This window comes from Sarcophilus harrisii, chromosome 1 (assembly GCF_902635505.1).
Source record: "Sarcophilus harrisii chromosome 1, mSarHar1.11, whole genome shotgun sequence".
NCBI lineage: Eukaryota > Metazoa > Chordata > Mammalia > Dasyuromorphia > Dasyuridae > Sarcophilus > Sarcophilus harrisii.
The window spans coordinates 381,624,792-381,646,631 of record NC_045426.1 but is presented as its reverse complement, the minus strand read 5'-3'; the positions used below and the strand labels follow the sequence as shown (position 1 = coordinate 381,646,631).

The window sequence follows — 21,840 nt, the reverse complement described above, 5'->3', positions numbered from 1 at the left end:
GAAATCTGAGAGTTTTAATTGACTGCAAGCTCAATGTGAGCCAGCAATGTGACAAAGCTGTCAAAAATGCTAAAAGACTATAATCTTGGGCTGCATTAAGAGGGACATTGCTTCTAAAAAAAGGGAGAAGATAGCCCTCTTGCACTCCATCTTCCTCTGAAGCCATATATTCCATTCTAGGTATCATGGAGCAAGATACTAACAAATTGGAGAGTATCTAAAGGAATACAACCAGGATGGTCAAAGGCTTTGAATTTGTGATATATGAGAACAGGTTGAAAAACTTGGACATATTTAGCCTGAAGAAAAAAATGGATCTTGAGTATGGTAGCTGTATTTGTATTTGGAGGACTTCTGTGGCAAAGAGATTAGACCTTTTCATTTAGGCCTCAGAGAGCAGAACCAGGAATAATGTATATAAATTTTAAAGGCATATTTTGGGCTTGATGCAGGAAAAACCTCCTAACAATTCAAGGTGTTCAAAAAGTGGAATAGGTTGCCTCAAGATGTGGTGGCTCTCCTCCTTGGAAATCTTCCAAGCAGGGACTGAAGAATGTCTTGTTGTATATATTTTAGTAAGGAGTCTTTTTTTTTTTTTTTTTTTTTTTTTTTGGTATAAATGGTTGTTAAGTACCACCCAAATCTCAAATTCTTTGAATTGAATCTAAGAGAATGGTACATAAGTACAGAAACAGTACAAGTTTGAATATACAGCTACAAAAGAACAGAAGGGAAAAAAAAAAAATGGGACATGCCTCAGGCCCCTAACTACAGAACAATAAAGAGAAATTATCCTAATATTTACAATTTTTACTTACCTCTTCCTCAAAGAACCTCAAGAATAAATCTATTGTTTCTGAATGAGGCTATTTCTTTTGGACAGATTAGATTTGATAATGCGTCACCACAGTGTAGTATCCTTGGCATAAGCCCCAAATCCACCCTAAAGCTTTAGCACACAACCGTGATAGACCACTGAGCCCATCTCAGTTTCAAAGAATAATTGAGCTCATCTGACCAGTTTGGCAAGTAGGAAAAAGCATAGAAGTGTGAGCAGAAGCCATGACAACAGATGAATCCTCTAAAGGAGAGAGCCTTAGAGAGAGAGAGAGAAAAAAATCAAGTCTAAAGACAAAGCTTCTCTATTTTTCAAATAAAATAGTCCTGATTCATTAGACCTAACATTTGTAAAAAAATTTTGTGTCCCAATCCCTTTTGGAAGATCCTTTTGGAAAGTGATACCTATAGTACTCTTCTCAGCATAAAATTTGAAAAAACATAAAATACAAACATTACAAAGGAAACCTATCATATTGAAACACCAATTATATTTAAAAAGTTAAAAAATAAAGTTCACAGATCTCAGATCCCTGCTAAACTTTTGTTTCAGACATTTTTGTTTGTTTGTTTCCAGTTTTTAGTTTTTTAATTCTCTTTAAAGTTCTATCCTAGATCAGTGGTGGAAAACTCAAATAGAAATGATCCTGATCCGAACATAAGACCTACTGCAGTGCGTTTGGACTTTGGTTTAAAACATAATGTTATCTATGTTTTAGTATATTCTTATTTATTTTGTTAAATATTTCTCAATTATATTTTAATCTGGTTCAGGCTGCACTTAGGAGTATTTGGGCAGTAGCTGGCAGGGTGCATGTCTAACGTCTCTATTCTAGATAAACTCAAAGTTTTCTCATTCCTAGCAAAGTAGAGGAACTGGAACACAGTGTTCTCAAGTATATAGTTCCAAGACAATGAAAGCCTTTTGGTTCCTACATGACCTATTTTAAAATGATATAAAATACAATGACTAAAGCAAGGGAAATGAAAAGACCATTAAAGGGAAGCCAAGCTCTGAGCAAGTGTAAACCAACGATATTGTAGGAGAGCAGATGAAGAAATAAAGTCTTCTTCGTCCTGCTCTGAAGTGGGAGCCTATGAAAGCAGAACATTTGATACGTTGTCAGTTGTAGTCACTGTTCTTGCCATTATTTTTGCTTACCATGTCTTCTTTGTTAAAATTAAGGCTTCAACTGATTTAGGGAGGAAGGAAGGATACAATACACAAAAATGATTGCTGTAAAACAAAAGGTATTAATGACACTTATTTTTAATTATATGGAAATGTTATGGATATTATATAAGAAAGCTATCATGTACTGGGGGGCAAAAGCTCAAAAAAATGCTTGGGCTGAACCAACTACTGAAATAAATAAAAAATGTTTTATTACATTTTCCTTGTCAAATACTTGGGGCAAACCCAAAATGTGCTAGTATTTAATTTAGCTGAAAATGTCAAACTTCTAAAAAAGCAAATAAAGAAAAATCTTAAATTTTATGAAAACCAAACATTCTTTCCAAGGCACAATACTGGCATTTTCAGATTGACAACAATATGAATGTTTCCTGGAAACAAAATCTTGAGTCCAAAGTCTGCCTTTGAAAAAGTTCCAAGCTTCCCCTCAGAAATTTCCCCAGGCCTAGGGAACTATGCTTGTGGCCTTTCTCAGGGCCAGGTAGCCAGTAACTACATCTGAAGGGAGCATCCGAATGTAAGCAAATTCTTCAATCGTGCTGAATCTTAACTTGCTCTGTGGATCTGTATAGTTTGCCTGGAAGAGAAACATTAATGATGAATATAAATCAAAGGAATATCTATGCAAAAAAAATTTAAAGTGCAAATTATTTTTAAATTATAAATTATTTTAAAAGTTGAATGTATATACATAAATGTTTTATGTTGCCACTGAGAAAGAACTAAATTGTTCACTTAAGTAGAGATTCATTAATCTACCCAAGTCTAGTTAATCATTTAGAGCTCTGCAACAGGCTTCCAGCAGTGTTTCTCATTAGCAGAATAGGAAGCCGTTATGACCAAGATCTTTACTCCCCATCCATATACATCATGTTCCTCCTCTCTTTCTGCTTTTGCTTCACTATGCAAGACTGAGATAATGCCCACTTCCTACATAGCTCAAAGGAAGCTAGCTGCTCCTAATGATTTCAAGAAAATTCAGAACTCAGTTTAAAAATTATAAAAAAGTGCTAATATCTATTTGTTAACTTCCCATGCATAGAATATCTGCTCCAATATAGATTATCTGTGTGTGAACAAAGGATAAGAATGATTTAGTTGAAAAAGGAATAATTGAGCTGAAACCAATAAAGACTTGTGGACTTCAATCAATGAAAAGTCTATTTTTCCCCCTGAGAATTTTTCTCAAATTGCTTAAATTACTTGACTTCTCTGTATCACCATATCTTATCTAGAAAATGTAGTAGTAGTAGTAAAAAAACCAAAAAACAAACAAACAACAACAAAAAAAAAAAACCAAACAGTATTTCTTTTTTTACCAAAAATAAATTGTTCTATAAATACTTCATATGAAAAAAATATGAGTTTAGATTTTGTTGGGTCCAGGTTTCTTTTTTCATCATAATCTAATATCCTTTAATGGAACTGATATTAAGCAGAGGTTAACTGAAGAAATATTAACTACTACTAAGTTTCACTACCTTATTAGAATTTATTTTCCCCAAAATGTTAGATCCAAGATGTGGACACAGACTTTTGTATCTGATAATTATTATTTTACATGATGTATTTCTAACTCTTGACTCCAGACATATTGCTATTTCACTTGTGATATTATATCAGTTTGGACAGCTATATGATCATGTAACAATTAACACAAAAACTACTGATAAGAGTGAATTTGCAACACCCTACACATTGAAATATTGGAAAAGAACATGTGCCCAATCTCTGTCCATATGTCAAGGTACAGTTTAATTGTCACTTCTATTGTTTTCTAAATCTCCTGACCTTTTTTGAACAAAGCATTTCATCCATTTCATAATGCATTTACATATAATAAGTTGTATTGTAATGATAAGCATATATAATATCTCCCCTATCAAACTATAAGCTTCATGAGGACAGGACTTGTGTCTTTTTCCTTCAAACTCTCAACGTGTTTAGTAATATACATTTGTTGAAATCAATATAGATCCTTAGCTTAAATGTTAATAACAAAGATTTCAACTACCATTTCATTAGGATAACCTAGGAGTCATTATTTGAGACTCCCTTTTGAATCTGCTCTACCCAGAATGAAAACGCTGATGGAAAAGCCCAAACTTCATAACATCACTTTTTAAATACTTAGGACATTTTTGTAAAGCATGCTGCTTTCTGGAGACACAACTATAAGAGTAACAGCTATAAAAAGTAAGTGGTTCTAAAGTTTTAATAAACATTTTTATAAGCAAAATTAGTGCCATAAATATAGTATCACATATGAAGCTTTTGTCTGTATGTTGGTCAGTTTCTAAGAACAGGACTCCTATACTTTGATGGAAGACATAAAATTTAAAGCTTATAAATAATTTTTATCCACACAACAAATTGGATGATTTTATTTTCTTTGATAATAGCAAAGTTGAAAAAGTCAAATTTCAAAAAGATCTGGAAAGGAGCCTTACAAATAGTCTATTCTCTTCCTTTTATAGATGAGGACATCAAGGACCAGAAAAATTATGGGGCTTGCTTGAGATAACAGAGGTAATTAGAGGCAGAGACAGGATTAAAATCTGGGTCTCCTATCTCCAAGAGGCAATGTTCTTATTACAATATTACATGCTATCTCCATTAGGGACCTTAACTATCTAACCACAAACACTCAAAGGATAAGGGCTTTTTAAAAACTTCAACATGTATGCATTTCAAAAGCAAATGGTCCAATTCTTTCTTCTACATTTCCTCTTTTGCCTAAGTGAAATGCTGATTTAATACTCAATACAAGCCAGATAATTTCCTCAATAAGTAATGCCAATGCAATAATGCACTTGTTTTCCTAATAAGAAAAAAAAAATCACTAAATGTGCAGCAATGACCAAGATAATAGTTTTATAAAAGTCAGGTAAAAAACAAGAGGTGACACTATTACTATACTAAATTACTAAAATTAAAGTATAATTCCTTTTTGTTAACAAACAGTAATCTATCAAAGTAGAAAATGACAGGTACTCCAATAGATAAGGAAACTGGCCAGCAGTTTGTGATTCTTCCTAAGGTTCCTAGTCCCTCACAACTACAAGTGTCTTTTCTTCTGTGTATCTCATATATATATTTATGCACCTATTCTCTTTCCCATTAAAATGGAAGCTCCCTAAGGACATACTTTTTTTTGTTTTATTTTTAAATTTTCCTTTGTAATCCTACTACTTAGTACTCAGTGCTTGGTGCATAGAAAGTATTTAGTAAATGCTTATTGACTGGGAGAGGGGGGAAGTTCTAATTAATACTTTCAAACAATTATTTTTAGGTAATACAATTTGTGGGGTATTTCCATATTAGCTGAGATATATCTCCTCTGTCAAAATAAAATATATCAATAAATCAAAAGGCAAATTATCTTGAATGTAATGCACAGAGAAGTTGAATGATCTTTTGGTATAGCTGCCCTCTTTACAAATAATCACAAATTTAAAATTAAAAAGTACCTTAAAAGATAATCTGATTCAAGTCTGTTTTATGTGACTAAGGTATTCTTATTCCCATTTTACAGTTGAAGTAATGAAGACCCAAAAGTGTTCACAGACTTGTCCACAATTACACAGACATCAGTGAAAGAGCTGGGATAAATCCTCAGATCTCATAGGAAAACCGACTTAAAGCCAAGTCATTTAGTTAATTCTCTTCATTTTACAGAAGAGAAAACTGAGGCTCAAAAATGTCCTTCCCCAAGTCCCCAGCTACCAAGTATTAGGAGCAGGATTTCAACCTGTGAGCCAGGCCCTCCACCGCCCTGTCCCAGGTCACTGCACTGACTGGTCCAGGGGTTCACAGGTGGGTCAGGAAGTGAAGAGGATACTAGCAACAGGTTTCCCGTCTCTCAGAGCAATGCTCTTTGCATATGAATGGGCTGCCTTTCCTAGTCAAGACAATCTTACAAACAAGTAGTTTGTCACAAAAAAAAAAAAAAGCTTTCAGAAGGAATGGTTCAGTTTTCCATCCATCTTTAATATTTCAAGGATCTGTTATTTCAATTATGTGACTATACCCCTCCAAAGATGCAAAAATACAATGCCGCCTGTGCCTGAGTAGGCTGTTCCATGAATTGCTGTGGCGGAAAAAAAATTTCATCACCTAGTTAGTGGTCAGTCTTGGTGGTGACTGGGCTCTCTAAATTTAGCTTAGCTGTCCTCCTCACGAAGGCTGGACTCAAATCCTTTCCAGACTCTGCTTCTAGGGGACAATCTTCAAAAGCTGACCCTCACCTCTACTTCATGGCAAGGCACTAGAGCAGAACATCACCACCAGAAAAACTACTCAAAGGAAATATCCTTTGGCAAAGTCAACAACATCATTTTCACACATGAAGGATGGATTGTCCAAGCAGATACTTATTAGGGAGTTTGCCAATTTTAGATATAGACATCGAGTAATACTCACAACAAGTCCTGAAATATCAGAATACTTCCTGGCTGGTTTAAAGGAAGGAGGAGCATCTATATTGAAGTCTAAAAGGGGGGGGAAAAAAGATGTAAGTGCTTTTCAAAAAATTAACAAGACTCATAAAATTTAGTTCAATTATTACATACTTACAGGATTCTCTAGGGACTAAGAAAAATGTGAAGGAAGCACACCATCCATGAAATTTTCTCCATTATTATGCACTGATTCACTAAAAGCCAATTCAAGGCTAGTTTGCTCTTCTATATTGCATTCCTATATTCCTATAAAACTACTATATTCAGGAGATGAGGAAAGATTTGCTACTCTATCTCTTTTCCCATTCTCTTCAGCTAAACTAGCCCAAAGAAAGATTTTTTTTTTAAAATGAAAGATTCTATCCATCTTTAAAATGCTTTAAAAAATCAGAATGCTCAACAGCACCAGAAATCAACATTCAATGATTGAATGTTTTCATTTTTATTTGGATATCTGGTGTCATAGACTGCTTCATTTTCATTTTAAAATATATTTTAAATAGTATTTTATTTTCACGTAATGATAGTTTTCAACATTCACTTTTGTAATACTGTATTTCAAATTTTTCTCCCTCCCTTATTTTTTCTCTCCCCAAGTAATCTGATATGGGTTAAATATGTCCAATTCTTTTAAATATATTTTCATATTTGTCATGTTATGCAAGAAAAATCAGACCAAAAGGGGAAAATCCATGAGAAAAATAAATAAACAAAAATTGAAAATATTAGGCTTTGATCTATATTCAATCTCCATAGTTCTCTCTCCCTGATGCGGATGACATTTTCCATCCCAAATATATTGGAACTGCCTTGAATCATTGCATATACTTTGTTGGAAGAAATGCTCTATCAGAGAGCCAGAGACAGAGTGAAACATAATACAAGCTTATTGTCTATACTATATTTCCAAAAGTTGTAGAAGGGCCTCATAATACATCTTATTATTTAGACTTTATATATATATACACACTTTATATATTAATATAATACAGTTTAAGTCATGTCTCTACGACAAATCCACTAGATATAGCCTCTGCCTGATACAACATGGTTTGTTATTCTATAAGGTAGTCAATTAGTGCTCTAAAATATCCATTAACGTTGAATTCCATTCTATTTTGGGACAAAATAGAAAAGCAAAATATATTTTTAAAATAAACTCATGTAAAATAGAGCCACATTATGTCAGCACACATTAGTCTACGATATAATGAAATGTTAAGTCTGACAAAAACAAAAAACCAGAACTACAAAGTCAGAAGAGAGCTTGGATTTTATCTATCACTCAAAGCATAGATAGAACAAGCCATCTGTCAAACATATAAAGATTTCTAGTAAAAAAGAACTTTCTAGTCACTATAGAAAGGGCAGGTAATCTCTGTGACCAGCTTTTTGGGGATGAAAACTATGTACAAATGTAAGTACATGCTTAGGTGACACAAATTTAGTATTTTTATGTTTTTTACCATACACTTTACAAATATTCCATGTGAATATATGCATTCTCTATAGATTACTACTATAAAATACTAAAGAGATCTGTTTGCCAGTTGCACTGTTTTAAAACTGCAATGTGTTTATCAATGATGGTGCAGACACACAAAAATAATTTGGTTTTGTTTTAAAGCAGTTAACTTATGGGCATATTATTTATAAACACATGTAAAGTATCTAAACCACATACAGCTAGGATCGTTGAGTTGCCATGGCAATGCCCTTTCAGAAGCAAGAATCTGTTTTAGGTTCTTCCAGGTCCTGTTCTTCTTGCCTGCTACTGCTCCCCCAATGCCTGAGTGCTGGAATGACAAATGGGGTGTTAGAAGTATCACATTCTCAAAGTGCCATCTTCATTGATTTTTCTTCAAACTTCCAAATACTGGAAGACATTCTTCATGCTGCCAACCAATAGTTGCTACCCAGGTTAACTTAAAAAATAAGATATTGTATGCTTTAATCTTAGTTGCAAAAACCATACTGTGGTGATGTCAAAACTTCTTTGCTGGAAATTCTGAGGAAATCAAAGTACACAGAAAGACAAGAAGACAATGCTTAGTCCAATACTGCTAAATTCCACACCACAGGAATTTCCATCACTTTAAAATTATTTACCACAGAGCTAGAGCTAAAAGAGCAAGCAAAGTCTTTGGGTGTAAGAACCTCACTTACAAATTATGAGAAGTCCTGAATATATATATAAGCCTACAAAATGTCACTGATGGCACTTTTCTTTTGTGAATTACAATAAAAACTGGAAAAGAGTAATTGGACACAATACTGGCACACAAAAAAAATAAATTGTTTTGCATTTTCAAAACTTTCCAGTGTTGAAAATCTGGTACCAACGATAAAATTAATGTGAATGATCAAACATGATTGTTATGGATTCATTTATTATATCTCTCAAGAATCACAGAAAGAAAAACATTTCTATTTAATGAGCCATATTCTCAATAGCCTGGCAATCCTTATTAGTGGACCTTTAGTCAAATAAATACTAAAAGTAAAAGGAGCCAGGGGTTCCAAGAAACATCATTCATTGTTAGCAATTATTTCATACCACTTGTCAAAACGCATATAAAAATGACACAAGCTGGAACAAAATATGTGCCTAATGATTACTTAAGGCAATTATTTTACTCTACTCCTAACAAGTGTCTATCCCGACTACTACAACAACTGGTTCCAAACTTCTCTTCTTTCCTTAAGCTTCCCATAGCTTATAACTCAGGCCTTTCAGCTGAGGACCCCATCTCATATATTTTGAAGGAAATGGAGTATTCTCCAAGAGCTGCTTCTTCCCTCCCACTCATCGCACTATTCTTTACATTCATACTATTTCTTTCTTTATACCCATCACCAGTCAAAGACATAGTCCTTTCCAGCAAGGCCAATTCCTCTTCATGCAGGAAGGATCTCAGCCCTTCCAGTTTTCTCCAACAGAGTGCCCCTGCTCTCCTTACTGCACCACTACTTGTCCTCCACATTTGGAATGCTTTTTCTCCTTCTCTTTTCCTCTCAGAATCCCTGGCTTTCTTTACAACTTGGCTCAAGTGCCACCTACTGTGGGAAGCTTTTCCTGGTTCCCCAGCTGCTAGTATCTTCATTTCCTAGTTTGCCTTTTATGTGAGTTGTATGTTTTGCAAATACTTATATGGATTTGTACTGTCTCCTTCCTGAAAGCCAGGCTTGTTTCACTTTTGTTGTTGGATCCCCCATGCTCAACATATAGTAGGTACTCAATAAATGCCTCCCATTGACTGATTAAGAAATGGCTCAACAAACTAAGGCACTCTCATCTAATATAATATTAATTTATAGGGTTTTAAACTTTATAAAGCAGATTGTATGCAGTATCTCATATGATTTTGCAGCAACCCTGTTTAAAACAATAACAACAATATTGCAAGGTAACCCTGTTAAAAACAACAAAAAAGCCTCCAAGTTTAGGAGTGGGATTGAGAGTTTAAGTGATTTTACCATTATCATACATCTAATAAGTGTCACAGGCAGAAAATCTGAATTCAGGTCTTCCTGACTTCAAGTATATCACTATCTATCACTCCACATTGCCTCAACTATTAATGTTAAAGCACAGATTTTTTTTCTTTTAACAATCCATAAACTGCAAAAGTAAAAAGTGACAAGAACTATCAAACATGCACAACAGCACTTATTAAGCAATTTTGCAGAACTGTTTCCAGGGGATTTATTTTGGTGTTTAGTGGAAAACGTCTGTAGGGTCATAAAAAAAAAAGCAATAATTACTTTTTAAAATTTATGCAAAAAATTATCTTGCTAACTAACTCTTTCAAGGAGGGCAAGGCAGTGATAATAAATTAGGATCTCCATACAAAATCCTCCACTAACTTGTTATCCCACATATTGGGGAAACAAATAATAGGTCACTTAAAATTCTGATTAACAGAAACTTGTGGTTGATTTGTTCCAGGGGTCATGATTTAATCTGCATTTCATGCAATCCTATATGATAATTTCTATTACAACAAGGCCCTCTTCTACTTAAAAGGTCAGCATAGAGAAAAGGCTTATGGGTCACAACATCTCTTGACTTTGTTCTAGTTCACTTGTTCCCTAGTGATGCTCTGAAGCTTAGTTATTTTTACTGTTTCTTTTCCTTGTCTGCTCTTTCTCCAAATTTCCTCTCTTGATCCTCTGCTGCAGTGATTGGCTTTTCCTGGGCCCCCTGTTGCCCTCCACTTCAATCTTCCTCTCCCTGTTCTGGAGAGGAGTAACATCTCTTGGTTGCCTGAATGATGATTCCTCCTGGGGAGGATGTCCAAGATGCCATTCTCTTCAGCCTTTCCCTTTGTCAATTGGCCAGATAACAGGACTTTTATTATATTATTATTGCAGATAAAGATATGCCTAAGAAGTAGAGTTTTTTTTTTCTTTTTTTAACATGGACTGTCTAAACCATAAAATAAATTAAACACCAGCATGGGTAATATTCTTTCTAATTTAGGAATGACTAAGAGGCATAGCTTTTTGACACACATTTTTCACTGCACATATTTCCTTTCTTCAACCCCAGCCCTCACAAAGATTTGTAAAAGATCGTCCATTTTCTCTATCTGCCCCTATCCTAAATCTTCTATTTTGGGGGGCACAGAAAAGAGAAGCTTCTGTTTGACTTCAAAATTTACTAGCTTAGCCATATAGAGCAAAACCCTTTTCTTAGAAAGGGATAAATAATAAATCTGAAGTGGATATTCTTGAGACCTTAGAGTCCTATAAGCTAAAATAAGTTATATATATTTACAACAAAAAGTCAATGCAAACAACAATGACCACCTTGTAAGAAAAAGTTTTGAAGACAAAATAAATTCTTTGTCATGGTTTCTGTCATATTTAGAACAAAAGCATGAGAGATGGAGCAAACCAAAGGAGGCCAAAACAAGACAGATTAAAGCATAGCAGTGTCGATGGCAAAGCATGCAAGTAAGAGGTGACCAAGTCAAGATAGAAGCTGGTAAAAAAGAGGGCACCCAGATACCAGGAATCCCAAAGTTCAAGCTAAGGTCAAAGAGGCTAGATACACAGGTTAAATAGACAGGTCAGTTAGCATTCAGAACTCCTGACTACACAGTGTGGCATAGGAAGAAGCAGAATTTGTCTATACAGGCAAGGGTCAGAGTACAGGGTGCAAGGTGAGCATAAAATAGGTACAAACCAAATATGTAGGCTGAGAAATTGGGACAGTTAAATGGGATCTAGTAGAGGTAAGTGGATCACCAATAAGAGCCAAATCAATTTGTAATTAATGACTCTAAAACAGAGGTTGTCTACTCAGTCTTTGACTTTAGAAGTTCTTGTCATTGTAGACACAGGTGCTAACAGGTCTGTGTTGCTGCCAGAACAAAGTGCATGTTGTTGGGAACTGAAGCATTGATAAAAGATTAAGTCATCTGGACAGTCTTCCTGTGCCTATCATAATGCTTTGCACATAACAGATGCTTAACAATTTGTTGTTGTTGCTGCCGTCTTCCTAGTGTGATTGGTTTTACCAAAATTCTCACTTACTGGAGGGCCTCTGTTCACATACAAGCATACAGCACCTGACCTAATCAATGCAATGTGTAGATATTTAAAGTTGTTTTTCCACTAGTGGGAATGAATTTATACTGATCCTAATTAACAGTCTTTTGCCTGGTCCCTGTTTTGACCAAAAGCACAGATTCCTGACTGCAGCTGTAGTCTCAGGCAATGGAACAGAGCCAAGCCAACTGCCACATATGGGAAATGAACATCAGTTGTCACCAGCCCCATGAACTAACCAACTGAGCTAATGCAGAACTTCCATCTTCAAGGCTGACAAAGTGATTGCTGTATACATGATTTCCAGCTATGGGTAAAATCCTATTTCAAGGAATATCACTGTAACCTTCAATGCTATAAAAATGAACCTGCTTCTAAGCCCCAGCCCATGTTGCCTTACTGATGAGGATATATGGAATTCTATTAAATGGAAAACCCTGTATAATACATTCTCAAGTTTCTATCAGTATATTTAACAAAACCGTTCTACTTTCCCCTCATATTATCCAGTTTATTACATGTGGGTGGACAGATAGTACATTCAGCTAGTTCAACAGTACACATATATCTTGGCCAAACATGTCATATAGACAATAAGCTGAGCCTAGATATGAAAAGGAGATTGAATCTAGGAACCTGCAAAAACCTTTCAATGATCCCAAGTGCCTCCCTGCTGCAAAAGCCTTTACTTTTAAACACTGACAATCTCTTCACAATGCTATAAGACCATAAAGCATAGAATCAATTTAACAATTAATATTTATTAAGCATAAGTAGGCACTGTCCCTAGCACTAGAGACATAAAAACAAAACTGAAACTGTTTCTACTCACACAGAGCTTATATTCTATTGGGAAACCAAAGTCACAGAAGAACTGAAGTTGTTTGTGACTATTCCAGTTACAGAGGCATAAAAAACAGCTAGGTTCAAACCCTGGTCTCCTGAGTTCAAGTACACTGCTCTTTTACCTAAATCTTCTTACCTTTTTGATCCCAACAATATTTAGGAAAAGCTGTTAGAGAGATATAAACATTAAATTGATGAGCAATAAACATAGAGGGGTAAGTTAAGGAAAGATGGAGATAAGACTTCCAGATGGAAATTACAGAAAGTTTGTCATAGAGACCAGGTCCATCAGACAGACTGAGTTTGTAAGATGACAGGATATCACTCTGAAGCAAAGGCAAAGACTGCAGCAATTGGGAGGAAAAATAATCATAATTATAATGTGGAATTTACATGGAATATATTCCCTTAATAAAGTATCAATCTAAAGTGCTCAAAAAAAGCAGGATTTGAAAAATAACATTGTTCCAACCTAGTTGAGACTCAATAGACACCAACCTTTTCTCTATTTCCAACATCTTTCCATCAGGATAACTTTCCAAACCTGACACCTGTTTTTTCTACACTGAACTATCAAAGATCTCTCACCTAAGATACCCAAGAGCTGTCTTGGTTAAAGTCTGTTTCCTGCCTTCACTAGTCAATTTCACCATGATGAAGGCCTAAGACCCTGCTCAGCTCACTTTATCCTGCTCCATCCTATCCTGGGATCTGGCTCAGAAAAGATTTTTGATGTCCTCAAACCTCCAAAAGCTCAACATATTTTCCAAAACCTTTCAATTGTTATTAAGCACATATATTATACACAAGGATAGTAACAAGAGAAGGGACAAATATAAGCATAAATACAAAGCACAGTTGCTCAGGAACTAACAAAAACTCTCCCTACCCAATCAAATTACTGTTGTTACTGACAAATTTATTATATGTTAAATATTTAATGACAAAAGACATTATTTTTAATACATACCTATACAAATTCCTATACAAATTAGCAGAGTGTTTCTTTGTTTCTAAGCTTGAATAAATAGTTCACTAAATCTGAGGTATTATTAAGGTCATTCTACCTGTATTTTAAAGCCTCTTATGTATTTCAAATTTCATAAAATTTGAGATGTATTTTTTCTTTGATATCTGTGGGAGAATCCTCTATTGTAACAGAAAAAAGAAAAATACTATAAGCAGCTAGTGCCTATGTATATCTTAGAATGTAAGCTCCTTAAAGGCAAGGGATGTTTTCTTTTTCTCCTGGCACTAAATGTTTACTGACATTTGACACATGACTGACAGGCTGAGGATTCTCATATTATTAAAAATCAAAACTGTAAAACTGTGGACACCATTAGAAGTGATACACTTTTCTAAAGAGGTACAGAAATGTGCTATATTGCATATATTTTTAGATTTTTTTTTTCTGTAATGATCAGTTTTTCTGATTTTTTTTTTCTCCTTTTTTTTCCACCTTAAAATTTACTAGTTATATAAGATGACTCTCTGGGTGGAGAGCAGAGGTCTACTGGGAGAATTCTGGTGATGTAAAAAACAAAACAAAAAAAATTTAAGAGTTTTAACAAACTATGATTTCAGATTCAACTTAATTGAAATCCCTTAAAACTATCCTCCAGTGATTATTAATTTTTGGCAAGGATTTCTATGATAATTTTCTATAAGATATTCATAATTTTCTTGTCAAATTAATATTAATTTTCCAATGAAGTAACTTTGGATCATGTATAAAATAGAAAATACTTTTTCCTTATCTACAACTAAAATATGCAACATATGTTTATTATAAAAACCTTCAAGGAAATCACAGTTCTACTTAAATATCTATTTCAATGAATCTCTAAAGTATCTTAAAAATTAAACAACTAACACTTACCACAAAGTTGGGATCCTTAAATGGTAAAGGCTTGGGAGTGGCTTCCACAGGTCCTGTGCTAAAGTCAGGGGTCACTACCTTATTCTCATTCAGAGTCTCCATGCTGACACCCTTGAAACAGAATAATAATAATTACACTTTATAGTAAGTGTCTTTTGGGTGAGGCTCCCAAATTTAACCCACGAATACAGGAAAGAGAAAAGGAGAAAACCCTGGTGGTATTGAGCAAAATAGTCCAAAGGCAGAAGGAATCACAGGTTTGGAGTTAGAAGGGACTTTAAAAACCATCTAGACCAACCCCCTCATTTCATAAGTGAGTAAAAAGAGGTTAAATGACTTCCACTGGTAGCCAACATAAGTGGGAAGACCTGAACCCAGCTCCTCTGACTCCAGAGACAATAACCTTCTGACAGCATCATGCTGCTTCCACAGTGGAAGCTGTCTTCCAGTGAGCAAGTTGGAGAAACCAGTGCTTGATGATTCCAAATGCTTACTAAGTTTAAAAAGAAAAAAAGACGAATCTCTCCCAAAGATGTCAGCATGTGAAGTTGGGCTAGGGTCAGGGAGGTGAAGAGGAGGTTGGGAAATGCAAATGAGACCTTGCAGAGGCAGAAGGGAAAAAGGCAGTTGAGGAAATAGCCTGGAGCAGCAGCTGGTTGCTGTGGCAACTGAGCATGTCACCCAAGCATATTAGGAACAGCTAGTAAACAAGCTACCCTGGGTGATCAGGCATCTTTCAGTCTGCACCTGTGCTGAGAATGCAGGCAAAAACACTCCCAGGGTAGCACTCCCAAACTTGGGAGCACTGAGGAAGACTCTGTCCTGCTGACATGTTTAGGGGTGAAGGCGAGATGACGCGATTCGGCTCCTAACTGGAGGCCCTCTGCTCTGCAGATGGCCCCCAATGCTTAGACGTTACCAGATAGTTCACAGATAGCTTTTAACAGTGACATGGAAAATGCATACCAGACATAGATCATGCTAATATGGATTTAACAAAAATATTTTGTTTTCTCCCTAGGGGGTGGGTGAGGATGGAGGAAGTCATCTCTTGTTCTTCCAAGTGGCCACCTCCTAAGCCCACCACCCTGGAGTAAAGTATACACTCAATCATGAAGGGTAGGACTATTAAGGCTGGTAATAGAACCCTGAATACCTCAATTATTCATCACCATTCTATAACCAGTCAGGTCCCAGAACTACATTGACCTTTGCCTGGTCAGACCAGGCAAGACCAGGAAATAACTACCTGAGCTTAGCACAGTGTTTGGTATAGTAAGTCTTTAATAAATACTTGCTTATTGAATAATTACATGCTCCACTCCCTTCTACTGCTTGCTCAGAGATTAAAAATTAAATCCACATTATAAATGCAGAGGCAGACGTGTCCCTTCCTGGATACCATTTCCTCATATTCCTCTCTGGCAGACCTATTTTTCCATCTTTCTATTACATTTTACTGTCCATCATATTCTCTGAAACCTATATTCTTTTTTTTAGCTTTTTATTTTCAAAATATATGCATAGTTTTCAACATTCACCCTTGCAAAACCTCATGTTCCAAGTTTTTTCTCCCTCCCTTTCTCCTTCCCTTAGACAACAAGTAATCCAATATATGTGAAACCTATATTCTTTTAATAAACTGCCCATAGAAATGACTATGAACCACTACATAGAATTCCCAATCCCTCTATTTTTGTCCGTCTGCACTTTTGGTTTCCTTCACAGGCTAATTGTACACTATTTCAAAGTCCAATTCTTTTTATACAGCAAAATAACTGTTTGGACATGTATACATATATTGCATTTAACTTATACTTCAACATATTTAACATGTATTAGTCAACCTGCTATTTGGGGGAAGGGGTGGGGGGAAGGAGGGGAAAAGTTGGAACAAAAGGTCTTGCAATTGTCAATGTCGAAAAATTACCCATGCATATATCTTGTAAATAAAAAGCTATAATAAAAAAATAAAAATAAACTGCCCATAATATTAGACATGTGCCTTCTACCCCACCCCCACTCCCATCTCCTGGAAATTACTTTGTATCTATGTGGTATTTATTTAATTTTGTACATACATGTACATAACATGTACATACATGTTATACCAAATATAAACTCTTCAAAAGCAGGGCTTTCATTTTTGTCTTTGTATCTCTAGTATATGGCAATTATTTATTAAATGATTGTTGAATAGAAGGTCATATCACCAGAATTTATGCTCAGATTCATTCTAAGCTGAAAAGGTTTCCAACATAGAACCAGTAATGTACCCTATGATAACATCTGTCTAACAAAGTTCTGAGAGGTTCACAATCAGTTTACTTCAGGAAAATGACTTTTTTTAATCCACAAAAGTTATATGAGATCTACTACGTGGTAGAAGAATGGCTATAGATTGAATAACTGAATTAACAGAAAAGCATTTATTAAGTACTCTGCTAAAATGGATATTTAAAAAGAAAAAAAAAAAAACAAAATTAGAACTTGATCTCAAGGAACTCAAAATGTAATTAGGGTAGATAACACAAATAAAAATATTCAGCTCCAAGATGGATGGAAAGGCTCAGAAGCCTTAAGGGTATAAGAGCAGGATAGAGGGAAAGGCCTGGGGATCCCTAAAACATTCCAGCAAGTGAGACGTGTCAGAAATCTGGAAGGCAGAGCAGCAACACAGATGATAAGACCCAGAGGACTTCAGGATGCTGTAGCAAGAGAGATGATTAAGAGTTAGTGGTCCTCTATCTCACCAGAAGGACTGTAGTTGATGATGACTCCCAGCTTATCCAACCAATATGAAGTCCCAAAGTCGATGGATGGAGTCAGGACTGCCCAAGAGTCTTCAGGGAAGGCAAGAGAGAAGGCTATCCTTCCCACTTCATTCCCCTGACAGTGCTTCCTACCCAGCTAGCCTGGACAGGGCTATCTCAGGGGACAGAGTACCAAAGTTCCCACAGCAGTAGAATCACATTATTAAAATAAACATTCTGTCATTTAGATATTTTTTCTCTTAGAATAAAAGACATGATAAAAGATCTAACTTTCTAAAAATCTGCTGTTTTAAATGTATTATCTTAATCTAAAGGTGGAATGCTTATTCAAAAGCTGTTTTTAAAATATCATCAGAAGTCTGATTCTTTTTCTACAGCAAAATAACGTTTTGGTCAGGTATACTTATTGTGTATCTAATTTATATTTTAATATATTTAACATCTACTGGTCATCCTGCCATCTAGGGGAGGGGGTGGTGGGGGGGTAAGAGGTGAAAAATTGGAACAAGAGGTTTGGCAATTGTTAATGCTGTAAAGTTACCCTTGTATATATCCTGTAAATAAAAGGCTATTAAATTAAAAAAAAATATATCATCAGAAGCCCAAATAACAAAACTGCATCCCCAGTATAGATTTATAGAACTTTGAAAAGGATAATCAAAATTATAACAGAATCAAACAGAAATCAAATTCATACCATCTTTAGATGAATATAAACTTTGTGAGGGCTGAGACTTTTCTATCTGTGGTACTATACTTGATACATAATCTAGATGCTTGGCAAACCTTAAATCATCGTATAAATGCTAGTCTGAAGACTGCCTATTTCTAGGGCCTAGCCGATAGAAATTACTCCATGTTTGATCCCTCATTGACTTGTCTATGTACCATGAAGATCCCACACACTCTATAACTGAAGATTTCCTCAGTTTCATTTAGACAAAGAATTCAGTGTTTTCCTTACCATAATCGACTTAGCAAACTTTATCTAATCCATGTACACAATGTTATTAAATTATCCTAATCACAATGTTCTTCTGATTGAAGGAAGGAGTATGAGATTGCAGTCTGGGCTACCTTCTGACTACCCCTAAGGTCTCCCTCCCACTTAATTCTTATGCCCAACCACAACAAGCAGCTATGAGGGCAGAAACTCAGCTCTCTGTGCTCTCAGCTGGGATGTGCATCACCATTCTATAGCCAGGGAATTGCATCACCATTCTATAGCCACATCACTACCAGTCCTTCTCTGTGGAAGGGATGGGGAGCCACATTCTTTCATGCCTGTGTGTAATATACTGACTTGTGGTCCTTGGAGCATTTATGTTCCTTCTTGGTACCTCACTCACAAACTCCACACAGATGTCTGGGCTCTTGGTATGGTTGTAATAATAATACTATTACTATTGATTGACTGAATCCATATGAGAACAAGTAGAGAAAGGAGCTGTTAAATATGCCAGAATGCAAAGTGAAAACACACCGGCCAAAGGACAAAGAGAAGCAGCTACAATCACAGAGGGGCTGAGTTTTCAGAGTGAATGCTTCCCCCCTCCTTTTAAAGGCAGTACTCTATAAGAATCAGCAGGCTAGGTAGTTACTGAATGAAAATACTACTTTTCTCCATAGCTGGAATAAACAAAGAATAGCATGAACCACAACTCTGGGTCATTATGCTTCATTATACAGTTGTTCGAATTGGTATATGTCCTCACAATTCACCCTTCAGGTCCTTGTGTTATTAAAATGAAGAAATGAACTCATTGTTCTGTGGGCAGTATGTGATTAAGTCAGTCAAATTATAATGGGCAACCATTGGAGATAGAACTGAATGCCAAGACTAGGGCAGACTGATTTCTGACTGAGAGGTACCATGTCTCTATTTAGCCACCAGGGCTGTTGTGAAGATCAAATGAAAACATATTTAAAGTTCTTTTTAAACTCGAAGGTACTCAATAAACATGAGATTATTATTATGATGTACAATACTGCTGAGGACAGACAGTCCTTTTACAAGATGCTATATCATCACTGGTTCTTGATATCTTCCGTGTTCATTATGTTTTAACATAGCTTTTTTTAAATCACCACCTCCCTTGTAAAATGCAAGGCCTATGGAGGGCATAAAAAGTTCTTTGTTCTTAGAAACTTTCATAAGAACCTGAATTATTTTCAAGGTGCTACCATCTAACAGATTCTTCCAGAAGGGAGGTTAGGCTGTGCATTCTTAGGGTGTCACACCAACAAGTAATAAAGAGCTCATGAGGAAGTTTTCCTGATTAAAGAGTGGGTGGAGTTGGGGTCCAGTGCACAAAAGCATCAAGAAGAAAGGAAAAGAAACACAATAAAACTGCATACACCTGGCACAAATGCTTCTTTGCTTGGCCTGACCTTTTGGTCAGGGGGCTTTTGGCAGCATGGGGAACATTGGAAATAATACTAAAGTAGGAAGCATAAGACCACAGTTGTAGTGTTCCTTCTGAAACTTACTCTGTAATCTCTCGGAAGCCACTTCACTTCTTAAAATTCACTTTCTTCATCAGTGAAGTGAGGATAGTAATTACTTACTAACTTTGGCGTTATTACTTCACAGGAGTGAGGATTAAATGATATATAATGTATGTACACTTGGAAACTGTAAAATCAAATTCACATGTAAGGTATTCTGACTACTTTCATAATTTTTGTGATCACTGCTATTACTAACACAATAATGGGAGGCTCTGGAAATTATGAGAAAAGGAGTCTCCTCCTTGAGAGCTCATGAATGCAGCTACTGAGATGGCCATGCAGGCTAACCAGACTTTACTGGTAGGTGGTGATGGTACCATTCCTGTGCTGCGAGCCAGCCAAGTGACTATGCATTCACTCCAAGCCACTCCTCTAGGCAATCATGCCGGAGTGGGGCGGCTGGATGGGCGGTCACTGTCTGGTATCCTGGGAGGAAAATATCTCTGCCTGTGAGTCAGGGGCCTCGCCAATGATTACAGGAAACTTTTGGCAAATTCAGGAGAGTCTGCAACCCTATAGGCAAGGAAGAATTCATTTGGAAACTGGAGAAATTACCAAAGAAAGATAAGTAAACATTGTGAAAGTTCCCTGATATTAATATTCAATCTATTTTTTTTGAGCATCTTCCATATACCCAAGATGGTGCTAGATTCTGCAATGAATATTGTCTTCCTGAACTTATAATCTTGTTAAAGAGATAAGACTAAGAATTATGAAAGAGGTAAATGACAATGAGCCAATAATCATAATTAAATCATAAAATGGGACCGAAAGTGTAACAGGAGTTGAAAAGAAGAACTGACCGTCTCTCAAACTGTAGAATATAAGCTACTTTCATTCGATTCATCCAATAAACATTTATTAAGCCTGTACTATGTGGCAGTAACTGTGCCAAGCACTGATGATACAAGGAAGTAAAAGATAGTCTCTTGCCTTCAAGGAGTTTACAATCAATCTAATGTTTGTGAGGAAAGGGGTGATTTTGCTTTTGTCTTTGCAATCTGGGCATCTAACACGGTACCTGGTATATACTAACCTCTTAACAAATGATTGTTAGATAAAAATCTTACAGATGAAGAGAAGGAAATGCAGGGAGTTAAATGACTTGCCTAAGATAACCTGAATATTAGAAGACAAAATGGGAATTTGAATCCAGGTCTTCTACCTTCAAATACAGTGTTATTTTCACTAACCTGTGCTCATGGGAGCTAAAGAAGCAGGGCAAGGCCAAATTGGCAGGGTTTCTAGACAAGAAGGAGCAGAAATCCTTAAGCAACTGTCAGCGCAACTGCACATCAAGGATGGAACTTTCTGGGATGTTATACAAAAGACTACCAAACCACTGCAAATTTCCCTTCTGCTCCAGATTCTACTCTGGGAATTGCCTTGGATTATTCAAATTACATACCTCTGCCCTTGTCTCACCACCTGGTTTCATCATGAGTGACACAGATTGCCTGACTGTGATTGTTTCAGCCCTCAGGACTCAAAACTGCAGAGCCTAAGATTAACTAATATTTCCAGATGATCACTCTAGACAGAAAAAAAAAAAAAAAAAAAAAAAAAAAAGAAGCTAAGCATTGAGGAAAGGCTGAATGGACAGCATGAGGCTAGATTGTGGAGCCTTGGATGTCAACTCGAGGAATCTGAACTTTGTGCTGTTGGCAGAAGGGAACTAGAGATTTCTGAGCAAAGGAAAGACATAAGCTGGTTTTCTAAAATTAGTCTGACAATTACATTTGGGCTCTACTGAAGGGAAAGAATAGTGTCAGGGAAATT

The 21,840-nt window shown here is 35.9% G+C and overlaps 1 protein-coding gene across 3 annotated transcripts in view; it reads right to left on the bottom strand.

The window, feature by feature from the left end:
• Window positions 1-585: 585 nt before the first annotated feature.
• INO80C (INO80 complex subunit C) overlaps window positions 586-21,840 on the bottom strand; it is a 58,476-nt gene continuing 37,221 nt past the window's right edge. For all 3 annotated transcript variants that reach the window (XM_012541177.3, XM_031946064.1, XM_031946062.1), the window contains exons 2-5: window positions 14,777-14,887; window positions 8,177-8,288; window positions 6,455-6,522; window positions 586-2,609 (exon numbers count right to left, since the gene is read on the bottom strand). In XM_012541177.3, the coding sequence (XP_012396631.2) occupies window positions 2,478-2,609; window positions 6,455-6,522; window positions 8,177-8,288; window positions 14,777-14,887 (423 nt within the window). In that variant the 3' untranslated portion in view covers window positions 586-2,477. The remainder of the gene's footprint in view (window positions 2,610-6,454; window positions 6,523-8,176; window positions 8,289-14,776; window positions 14,888-21,840) is intronic.